Raw genomic sequence first — 12,111 nt, 5'->3', positions numbered from 1 at the left:
GCTGCTATGTTTTTACAGCCTATAAAGGTGAGTTATGTACATTACACAGGCCAAGAGCATTATATAGTAGGTACAACAGTTATTTTTCCTTTGCCCAGAGATAACAGAAATGGTCTTACGAAAATCTGTATATTAAGTTCTGTTCATTTTGACAATAAAAAAGGTGCATCAATAAAGGTGTTCGCTTTGTTGAAAAAAGGACTTTAAAGTGTAATGAATTGATTGAATTGATTCTTTTTTAACACATGTTGGAAGGACGACTATCCCGATGTGTAGTAATGCTTCAGTCTTGTAAAAGTTCATACATTGTACCACCATTTACAATATTCATAATCTGATAATGTTGAAATGTTCATAGCCTACGTACCATACTACTCCATGGAACTCCATTAATGTAACACGCCATTGTTTTCATAAAGGAATCTTCATATCTGACAATTAAATACTGACAAACTCACTTGATATACACACATATACCCTCTAATTGTTTTCTCCTTGGCAGATGGTGCATTGCTTCAGGTAACAACCGATTATGGACACTATTAGATAAATTATTAAAGATAAATATGGATCTATAAATCCATAGTTAAAATAAGACAAAGAGCCAAAGGACGTATCTTTGATTGCTGTATTGAAGAGAGACAGACAAGGTAGACAAAGCAGTGGGCATATCATCCTAGTGGTATGCTCGATAATCTCTTCCCACCCTAACGGCAGGACAGAGGATTCTCTCTCTCCCAAAATGGAAGATTAATATGTATATAAAGAGTACAGTTATGACAGTATAAGATCGTGGAACTTTTTCATTCGTTCCCATATCATAACAAGGAAGACAGTGAGAAAGGGACACGTAGTGCTTGGTAATTTTCCACCACTCGTGACTTATATCATAGTATCACAGTATATCAAAACATGATTCTATTCAGGGCATTCAAAGTTATTATGACCTTTAATCAGTTTGCCTGAACCTACAGTATGCGACCAAAATGTGGTCTCTTATATACTGTACGTTCAGTTCATATTATGCCTTTATATGGTCATATGAGACTCATACACCAATAACATAATTATGTATCATAATTTATCCTAACAATCTATCCTTTTAATTTTTGTATGAGGTTCATATGACCTCCATATTAAACATTTTATCAGGGTAATAATAATAATAATAATATGAAGACTTTAATAATATTTATAAATTCAAATTTTCAAAAAGGACTGTAATAAATCCTTAAAGTTTAAAGAAACTTGACACCTTCATTCATCGTTTCTTACAGATGAATGAAGACAGAATTAAAATTGAATAAACAGATAAAAATAAAGAATAAAGAATGAAAAATGAAAAAAGAAAATATGAGTTGATCGGATGACCATTGATCGGATGACGATGATGACGATGATGATGATGAGGGTGATGATGATGATGATCGGTGGGGCTATGTAGAGACGTGAGGAGGAGGACGCAGGATGCAGTTGATGTGGGGCCGGTTCTTCTGGGTCTCGGTCGTCTTCTCAGGTGATTCCTAGGGGGGACGAAGACTTGGCCAGTTTACTGTTTCAACAACAATTTAGTTCATCATGATAGTGTTTGTACTACACATGGCATCAACAACAGTGCAACAGAATTCTCACCGACAAGGCACGATTTTTACATCGTGCCGCTGCGGTTGATTGGCTCGTGCACTGGTCTGGCCGGGCCTCAGGTCGTGGTTCGTCTGCACCCCATCTCAGTCAGGTGGTTCTCAGTTGACCCGATTCTCCTCCTTCCCCACACTGCGGTCCTCTCTCCGTCACCGTCAGCCCATGTAACAGAAACATTTCAAATTAAGTTTCAAATAAATCTTAAATCGATGAAAAAACAAATTAAATAAATTAAAAAATCAAATTAAAATTAAAATATATTAAACCTTAAACTCCCCCCTTTTTTACAACAAGTTGTAAAAGTTAAATAAAATAATTTAAATTATTTAAATCAATGAAAAGGGCTTTAATTCATGCGCTCATACAGTAGCAGTACAGTATCAGCTTGGGCACAGGGGAGTCTGTGATAAGTAATACGCCTCAGGGGCGAGAAGCGACCTTGTGTCCTTTTCAACAATGGGGTCTAATTTGGTTGTTATGGTAACCAGGGACGTGACGTTCCAAAACAGAGATTTCTGGGTAATGAAGTTCTTAACAGTAAAAGAACAGGACAATTAAACAAAATACCATAGACAGTAAACAATCAGAACGTTTACGAAAAATAGGAGAAAGGAAAGTCTAAACAAGACATGTTCCCAAAACAATTCTCTCACACACAGACCATCTGACCTTGAAGGCTCCAGGTGGTTTCTCAGACAGTCAAACAGACGCTGCACTCAGAAGTGCACACACACTCACATACTGGGTCAGAGACACAGAGTTGGGGGGGGGGGGGGGTTGACAAGATGAGGGAGGGGGGGCGGCATGCACGCCCGCACACTCTCTCAGAACACCACTCACACGCACTTCCCCAAAATTCGTGCACGCCCTCACACATACAGTAGCCTACGGCAAACTCATTCTCACAGAATCCATTCATCACATAAATGAAATTATAGTATAATACACAGCCAGAATCCTCTAGCAGGTTTTAAATCTTAACGTTACAACATATTATATTAATTTAGACATCATTAATTTGAGTTAGTTATTCTTAGTCTTAAATCTTAACTTTAATTTCTCAGAGACATTTTAAAACGTCTTAAAAGTACTTAATATTACAGAAAACAGAACTGGTCAGTAACATAGTCAAAGATAAAATATTTGTTTCTCAATTTCCAATGGCTGGGCCAAGCCATGAAAGTGAGAGACCTAAATAAACACAGTATTATCGGTACATAAACAGATAACTAAACACTCCGCTGACTTGCGGAGGACAAATAACATCCAACTGTACTATACAGAGATTCTGCCTGGGTCTACAGTGGGGATAACTGTACTGGGTCTACAGAAAAACTGCCTGGGTCAACAGTGGGCAAATAATGACCCTTCATAGGGTCCAGACAAACAAATAATGACAAAAACAACTGTACCGAAAAAAGTTAAAGTTTGAAAATCAGTATTGTCTCTTCCTCCTCATCACAATGAGAGAGCGAGAGCACGAACCAGAGAATGTTTAAAATAGAATAGGGATTGTGTACACCTCCCTGAAACTTTGTAAGATGAAACAAAGAGTTACGACCATCTGTATCTATAGATAAGGGTTAATTTACGACGCGTGTCAAACCAAAACATTATTAGGAGCTTAGGACTCCTCCAGACGGAGGGAGAACATCATTCACAAATCATATCAATTATCCTAACATTAACATCGTTAATTCAAAATTCAACAGACACGACACGTTACGGGGACTAAGTAAATATGTACTTATCTTAATCAACTTAGGAATTTGCCGATGCGCAGAAATCCAGGAGGCGCAGCCGGGCGGTGGTGCATCGGTGGAAAATCCAGCCTTTCGTCACGGTCCGGTGCTGCTCCTGGATGTCTACGCGGTTCCACATTAATCCAAAACTCATAACACTGTTGTCAAATAAATTCCTTTGTCTGATAATACAGCAATTATAGAGATTTTCCTGGCTGGTTTCAGATACGTGTTGTAACATTGTTCACCGGGGGAGAGAAAGTGAACCTTAAATGGCTAACAGCCTGAACACTTTATCCGTCCCTCAGTCGGCCAATGTGACAAACAGTATCCTCGCTCGATTAGGACCATTATTATTAGATAAATTATTAAAGATAAATATGGATCTATAAATCCATAGTTAAAATAAGACAAAGAGCCAAAGGACGTATCTTTGATTGCTGTATTGAAGAGAGACAGACAAGGTAGACAAAGCAGTGGGCATATCATCCTAGTGGTATGCTCGATAATCTCTTCCCACCCTAACGGCAGGACAGAGGATTCTCTCTCTCCCAAAATGGAAGATTAATATGTATATAAAGAGTACAGTTATGACAGTATAAGATCGTGGAACTTTTTCATTCGTTCCCATATCATAACAAGGAAGACAGTGAGAAAGGGACACGTAGTGCTTGGTAATTTTCCACCACTCGTGACTTATATCATAGTATCACAGTATATCAAAACATGATTCTATTCAGGGCATTCAAAGTTATTATGACCTTTAATCAGTTTGCCTGAACCTACAGTATGCGACCAAAATGTGGTCTCTTATATACTGTACGTTCAGTTCATATTATGCCTTTATATGGTCATATGAGACTCATACACCAATAACATAATTATGTATCATAATTTATCCTAACAGACACAGTCCTGCTGTCTTGTTGTATTCAAAGACATCGATGGTCTCTGGGCTGTGAAGGGCTGCAGTAGCAGCTAGGTATGTGTAGGACTCCAATAGCTTTATGATGGCAGAGAATGTAGGCCGGTCCTTGAAGCTCCACATCCAACAGTATTTCATCAAGTCATATCTATGTGCAAGGCAAATAGCATGTCAGTTAAAAGGCAATAGAAAAAACAAAACATTTTCTTTTTTTAATCGTGTATCAACATGAAAAGGACTACTTTTAGAATAGATTTACTCATGGATGAACTAAGGCTGCAATCCAGAAGTTTGTTAAAGGTAGGGCAACAGATAAGGGACAACTTCTGATATTTACAAACTAGTCCATATCTAAAGAACAATATCAGTTTTTCATTTAATTATTGCACAGTGATGACATAAGTACAACAATTGCCTACCGGTATGTTTAGGATTCAAAACCTGATACATTTGCAATGCTCTGGAAGTCTCTCTACTGTAAAATGTTAAATGTATATTATATTATAAGATTATAAGATAAATATCCTTGTATTTGTTTATACAGAGTTTAGGTGAGTTTCCAGGGTGTACGTCTTCCACTCCTGACATAAAAAGAAATTACATGATTATTGAATGAGGCAGATTTAGCTGTTCCATCACCCTTTTCCAACATTCATAAAACATACTTATCTTCCCTGAATAAAACGTTATATTAACCATTGCCTATGTTAGATATTTGTAGACGTGTGTGTTAATATGACTAGTACAACTGCAGTGGTTGGAGATGGTCTCTCCACCACTGAAAATTAGACCCGATGGTGTCAACTGGTTGGCAAGTAGTACAGCCTGAAGTGCAAAAACACAACATCTCCCCTGGCCAAGCAGGGATTGTGTTTTGGCAGAGTGGTAGAAGTTTGGTCTTCCACGCAGGAGACTTGGTTGGCTTGCAACTTTAATATTCATTGGATGCAGTCCTATTCATTAGTTTATGCCACTGTTTCCCAAACACTGGGTCTGGAGCTATTTGTGGGCCGTGGACAAATATTTGTGGGTCCCTTAAATTTTTGTTTCCAACATTTAAATTGTAATTATCATTATTTCAAAACAAAAACAAAAAATAATAATAATCCGCAAAAAGCTTTTCACGAAAAATGCAATGATTGGAGTAATTTCATTAATAAATAAAAGAAATTGCATAAATTAGAAAACAAATGTTTAGTAGTGAAAATAGCCGATCGCGTTGTGAGCTTGTAGATTTGCTATTTTCACTAGTTTGGGTCCGGGGTCTTGAGCTAAAATGTTTAGGAACCACTGCATTAGTTTATGTCTGTGGTTATTTGATTATAGTTTGGGCTTATAGCAGGTGACACTGACACTACATATCAGGGCAGTTTCACACACAATTTTGTCACTGTTTTCTCGCTCACTGGCTGTCAGGAACCGGTGTGAGCATTATTCATCACATTGTTTACAAAGTTCACTTACAGGGGAGCTCCACAGGTCTCAGGTCTCTTCATTCGATAGTATTTCTGTAGTTGTGGAAATACAGACACAGGCTCCAGCTCAGGATATGGAGGAGCACCTTAGATCACAAAATAAAAATACACTAAATTATGATTTAAATGACAAAAATAGTTAATACTTTCAACATTACACATTAATATTTCCTGAGCTTAAAAAGAACATTCACAAATCCAAAACCTGATTAAATGTGTCTATAATACACTGCAAGATTTTCTATGTTAATTAGTGTGGTTGTTAGTATTGTTATTGGTCAGTGTTTATGGAGTACGTTTTAGCCAATTAGGAAGCAGCATGCAGCATGCCTTTATGCAGCTTTCTCATTGGCTAAAAGCAGTTTTTGCTGCTTTCTCATTTGCTAAAGCGTACTCGATAAACTTCTATGTGTCGCCTTTATGCTGCTGCTTCCCTCATTGGCTAAAAGTTACTCCACAAAGTAACCATATTGACTTGAATGAGAAAATGAAAATGAAAATTGTTTTAGTCCATTTTTGAACAATGCTAACCACTCCTACATCGACCTTTGTCCGTTTGTCCCGTGTCTGTCCGGACTGTGATTGGTCAATTGGTATCTGTTTGTACGTCAAGGGTCACATTGACAAAGCTTTGTGGGGGCTTAATGAAACTAGAAAAGATGCAATTGGAAACTGCAAGTGTGGTTGCACACTTGCTTTATTCTACAGTCATGTGAAGCTCGACCAATACTCAAGCTAACACCTCTCCCATTGATTCCCTATTGATTCACCTATTGAGCAATGTACAACTCCCCTCATCTTCCTGTCAGAAAATAACCATCTGTGTAACCAGCCAGAAACAAGGAGACCAACCAAGATCTTGCAAGGACTTCAACTCAGAAATATTTGATGGCTTACACAGGAAAGAAAACCTCATATGTGATAAGAGTTTCATTGAGGTAACGACTATCGACACAGCATGTGTCGATCCGCAGTGGAGAAAAACCCTTCATCTGTAAACAGTGTTACAAGGGTTTCAGTGAGTTATGTAACCTGAATGTCACCAGCATGTCCATATGGGGAAAAACCCTTTGTCTGTAAACAGTGTAAGAGTTTCCGTCAGTTAGGTCACCTGAACACACACTGTCAGCGTATCCACAGTGGAGAAAAGCCCTTCATCTGTAAACAGTGGGACAAGAGTTTCAGTGTGTTCAGTAACTTGAAGAGACACCAGCGAGTCCATACTGGAGAAAATAGCAGCTTCCAGTGTAAACAGTGTGGCAAGGGTTTCAGTGAGTTAGGGTCTCTGAAGAGGCACCCCTGTGTCCACACCACATGAGCTTTAAGCAGTTAGATATCCTGATGAAAACCACCATCTCTAAATAACACTTCAACAGAGTTGTCCACCAGATGGCACTGACGGCTGACCATTCAGGCCTTGGCAAGGCTGTGTTTGCCAGACCCATGAAATGGGTAGGCCTACATAAGCAAATGTCGGTCTGTCCCTTTTCTATATAAAGGGTATATATGATGATGACATGATGATGACATGCCTACAAAAGGCATGATGTCATAAATGATGATGACAGACAGGGGGTCTGGCACAACCAGGTTGACCTGGTCTAGTTTTTTAGTTAACTACATTCATGCTAAAATGTGGATTGATCGAGCTTCACATGACAGTTAGCTTGCTGCAGAATATAGTCATAGCAACCACACTTGCAATTTCAAATTGCAATAGTTGTGGGCTCATCTGAAAGGCGAGACCAGTATGTTATACCAAAACTTTATAGACCAAGGTTATTCTCAAAAAACTGTCAGACAGTACAAAGGCAAGGCCTTTAGCCAAAGAGGGAGCAGCGAGCCCACACTGTTTTGTAGGAACTGCATTTCTAGGATAACACTAACACTATGTTATCCTCATTATTTATAGAGTGAGTTCTGGTGGCATGATTGTATTTGAGTTCCGTCGCAGACAGTATAAAGGCAGGGCCCTTAGCCAATGAGGTGTAATTGAGGTGTGGAAAATCTGAGAGTGGTGTTAGCTGGGGTATTGGTTGAGCTTCACATGACAATTAACACGTCACCTTTGGGGGGAAATGAGTTCTGCCGTATATTTTTGCCACATATTCCTAATAATGTCGATGGGACAATTGTTTTTAAAACATTTTTTTTACAAGCGAGCCCACATTGTTTCGTAGGAACAGTATCTCTAGTTTAACATTGAGATTGTAAAAATGGACTCATACACCCAGAATTTAACTGTGGAAAATATTGAATAATACATCATAATATTATTGATTACAGACTAACAGACAGTAGAAACTGGTGCATTTACCTAAGGTGATGAGTTCATACAATAAGATTCCAAATGACCATCTAGGAAGAAAGATAATAAACATACATAATTGCAAGTACAGTACATCCAATAACAATCATCTAACAACCCAAAATAGAGAATCACTCACGCTATTAATAAAATATTGTGTGAGTGTTATGCATGTGGAACTCACACGTCACTCCGGCTTGTGGTGGGCTGTCTCATAATTCTCTCGGGAGCCTGCCATTTCAGAGGCACCTCGGCCGCCCTCTTCCTTAATTCCAAATCATTCTGGCGCCCCGCAAATGCCACACCCAATCCATACACCCTGGCAGTGAGTCCAGGACCAATCAGGATGCTCCTGGCAGCAACGTCGCCATGCACCAGCCTGTGCTCTGACATCAGGTAGTCCTGAGGTTGGAACCGATTAGGCCCCCAAAAACATTAGAGGATAGTAGACAATAGACATACATGTATCCACTCTAAACATAATCCACATTCTGCATTTTGAAATAAGCAGTACAAAGTCAAATTAAAATGGTTACATTTGTACACTCTCTGAGTGAAATGAATACTGGGATTGTTATCTGTACAGACCCTGTCTTGTTTTTGTTCAAAATGTTTGAGTATATGGAATTAGTCTCCCATAGTTACAGTACTCACCAGCCCAGCTGCTACCTGTTTGGCCACCAGAAACACAGACCTCTCACTGAAGTGTTGCAGTTGAGTTCCAATCTCCAGATCCCTCTGGGAGAAGGTGTGACTCCTTGTCAATTATCTTACTTTATTCATCGGAAATTGTCTGTATATTGTTATCATGATATATTTTAAAGACTCTGCACACTATTCAAAGGGAAAGTATACAAAACAAAGGGATGAATTTAATCCATCAAATGAGTGGAGTAAAGAAAAGCTTAAAATTAGACTGTATTTGTCTAATGTGCTTGTCATCTTGGAAAATACTGTACCTAATATTAATGTATAATATAAACTTGGATTTCAAAGGGCACAGATTACAATTTAAGCATTTGGTGCTTATACAGAGCATCATACAAGTACAAGATCAATTACTGTATTTTTCCATATAAGCTTTATAGAAACCCAGATATATTGGGCAGTGCTATTACATTTCTGATTGTCCAGAGGAAATGCAGTAGATTCCCAGGACTGTAGGCCTCTAAGACCAGGAACATGGGCAACCGCTGAGTCTGACAGCACAGCATCCGCACTACATTCTCATGTTTACACACAGTAGCATGGAAGAGGACCCACTCCAGAAACTCATTGGCCTCTGGCTGGTTAGGGCCATCTTTACAGAAGGAGATTACAGAAGGGATAAAGGTCATTAGTCTCCAAGTAAGTCTCACCTTGACTGCAATTCAATGACTGATGATTCAGTAAAATCCTTACTCACAAAGGCCATGATAATTAACCTCATGGCCACATGGCCTACGTCAAAATCCATACCTCGGAGTGACTTTACCACCACAGCAGTGGAGGATCCCTCTCTCTTAAGCAGGCCGTTACAGATGGGACCATAGTGGCCTGTCTGCCAGAACTCCAGCCCCTCTAGAACACACTCTCCCTGGATCTCCCACAGATGCAGAGCCTCTTTGATCCCTGGAGGGGTCCTAGATGCTGCTGTGTGGGAGACAGACACCTGCTGGCCTGTCAAGAACAGTTGCATATTAAAGCTTATCACAAGGCAAAGACAAGTGAACAGTTTACATTACCAGATGTCCACTACCACTACAAATACTTTAACACTACTAATACTTCAACAACTTTGACAATAATAATACTTAAACACTTTAACAACTTTAACACTACTAATATTTTTACACTACTAATATGTTAACACTATCAATACTTATACTATCAACTATCAGATACTATCAACATTCTTAGCGATCCCAAGCTGTTAATTCAGGAACTGTATTTTCTAGTTTTGTCACTTGATGTTCGTACCATTGCTACTAGCAGCCAGGGGCCATGTCCTTTCTCCTGTCAGTTTCCTCCTGAGCAGACTGCACAAAATGAAAGCTACCACGGCCACTGTGCTGAGAGTCAGTAAAGAAGGGATGATAATCACAGCAGCCTCCTGATCTGAATGAAAAATACGGAACCCATAGGCCCATTATTTAGTAAAAAGAAAAAGAAAATAAAGTGTTAGAAAATAGAACAGCATAAAAATAGGCTATATACAGTATGTGTGTATGTATGCATTCTGCAACCAGATTAATGTTTATGGTAGCTACTAGCTAGTACTCACAACATATGGGGTCCGTAGTCTTGTTGCTACAGCTATTTGGCACATGCAAATCCATGGGGACAGATGGTGTTAAAAACATTTCTTAAGACTGAAATAGATAAGATCAGTGGGCAGAATTATAGCTTACCAAAATATATTCACAAGCAAAAGACAAGTATTAAGAAAGTATGATAACATTGGTTATCTGCTATATCTTTAAACTGACCCTACTGTACCTGCCTTAATGTTCCATAATTATGCCCCTTTTCCAACCTCAAATGATGCTCTGAAATTATACAGCTCGTGGTTTGTAGAGGCAAAGACTTTATAATTCAAATCAAAAGGTTATTCTCAAGTGAAATTCAGAAAGTTTAGCATACTATTTATGTGCAAGCCCGATGACCAGTGACTTGCCAAGTTGACTGAATGTTATTGTTAATCATTAACAGACCAGTAGTGTTTACTGTAGTGCCTCTCTAGCACACTCTGTGCTTAGATATTTTTTTGCCACAAATCCGTATCTTCGCAGGTGAGTAGGGGAGAGCGGGGTAAACTGAGACACCGGGTAAACTGAGACGCTCCTTTTATCTTGGCAATGGAACACATTTGTGGTCATGTGACCATTATATTTTCAAGCCCCTTGAATTTCCCACTTGTCATGAAAAGAGAGACCTGATAGTGCTGTAGAAAACATGCTTTTTTCACAAAAATGTGTTTTTTGCATGTAAAAGTAAATTTTCTAGCTGTCAACATAATCAGCTGTTGTGTCAAAGCAAATTGATGCAGGGAGAACATTTTATATCATACATGTTGATGAACTACCAACTTATAAATCCATGTGATAGATGCTAGCTGAAGATTACCCTGAATTGATAAAAATATCCCTTTTCCCAAAATGTGGCTGTGGGGTAAAGTGAGACAATTGCTTCGGGGTAAAGTGAGACACTATCTCACATTATCCCAACATGATAGACAGGGAGAAAGCTGTAAAAACCTGATTAAAGGGTGTAACAAACTAGTCTCAGTTGATTCTGATGTATTTTCCCCTGTAGAATCCATTTTTGATATATATTTCTTTGTATTGTGCATAATTAATGAGATAATTAGCATATTTGACTACATATGCTAATTATTTCATTAGTTATGCACAATACAACAATATAGACTACTTTGCAGAAATAGATTCTACAGGAAAGATTACATAAGGATCAACTGAGGAAAGTTTGGTAAACCCTTCTATCAATTTTTTATAGGGTTTTTAGTTTTTTCCTTCTGCCCATGTGTCACATTATTTGACACATGGGTGGAAATGACAGGACAAAGCCTATTAAAAGAATGTCTGCTATGTACATTTTTGTATTGCGCATATTTAACCTGGTTAACCGGGTTTTTGTGTTTTTATGGTAGTTTTAAAGTGAAAAAAGTGAGTGGATCACTTTACCCCGTTGATTTCTCTGGTCTGTCTCAGTTTACCCCGGTCCTGGGGTAAACTGAGACACAAGACCACTTTTTTTAAAGCAATCATATTTTCTCTGCCTTTTGTCTTGAATATGTTCTGATACCTTCCATAGTTAGGAAACATCCCAAATTACTGGGAAATGTGTACATTTTTACTGATATATCTTTTAGTTCGCCTAGAGGGGAGCAAATGTAAAAAGTGTCTCAGTTTACCCCGCTCTCCCCCTAAGCTTGGCTAGGCTATGCAAGGTTAGTAGCCTAAGGTATAATAATTTTAATTAGCCTGATTTATGCACATGGGGTAGCCTAGTCAGTTGTGG

The 12,111-nt window shown here is 38.6% G+C and overlaps 1 protein-coding gene across 6 annotated transcripts; it reads right to left on the bottom strand.

The window, feature by feature from the left end:
* Positions 1-110: 110 nt before the first annotated feature.
* LOC308291672 (tyrosine-protein kinase STYK1) lies at positions 111-10,914 on the bottom strand. 6 transcript variants are annotated; one of them, XM_080733755.1, is made up of 10 exons: positions 10,355-10,554; positions 10,051-10,188; positions 9,550-9,750; positions 9,210-9,391; positions 8,746-8,829; positions 8,276-8,493; positions 8,101-8,141; positions 5,773-5,869; positions 4,295-4,456; positions 111-540 (listed from the first exon to the last, which is right to left on the bottom strand). In XM_080733755.1, the coding sequence occupies exons 1-10, from the start codon at positions 10,431-10,433 to the stop codon at positions 531-533; spliced, it is 1,212 nt and encodes a 403-aa protein (XP_080589881.1). In that variant the 5' UTR covers positions 10,434-10,554; the 3' UTR covers positions 111-530. The 6 variants fall into 6 exon arrangements, with proteins under 6 accessions (XP_080589881.1, XP_080589880.1, XP_080589882.1 ...); XM_080733754.1 differs by lacking the exon at positions 111-540 and adding an exon at positions 10,570-10,914 and having other exon boundaries at positions 3,575-4,456; positions 10,355-10,442; XM_080733756.1 differs by lacking the exon at positions 111-540 and adding an exon at positions 10,570-10,914 and having other exon boundaries at positions 3,575-4,456; positions 10,051-10,183; positions 10,355-10,442.
* Between the last annotated feature and the right edge of the window lie 1,197 nt (positions 10,915-12,111).

This window comes from Nannobrachium achirus (genome assembly GCF_963921795.1).
Source record: "Nannobrachium achirus genome assembly, chromosome: 9".
Classification (NCBI taxonomy): Eukaryota; Metazoa; Chordata; class Actinopteri; order Myctophiformes; family Myctophidae; genus Nannobrachium; species Nannobrachium achirus.
The sequence above is the reverse complement of the archived record's forward strand: the minus strand, read 5'-3'. Positions and strand labels throughout refer to the sequence as shown.

Bases quoted from the DNA above. Each gene is read 5' to 3' on its own strand.
- LOC308291672 (XM_080733754.1), bottom strand. From the start codon at position 10,433: ATGTTTTTAACACCATCTGTCCCCATGGATTTGCATGTGCCAAATAGC. The intron at 9,751-10,050 runs GTACGAACATCA...TGTTCTTGACAG, and splicing joins CCTGGCTGCTAGTAGCAATG to GCCAGCAGGTGTCTGTCTCC. The intron at 9,392-9,549 runs GTATGGATTTTG...CCTTCTGTAAAG, and splicing joins GGTGGTAAAGTCACTCCGAG to ATGGCCCTAACCAGCCAGAG.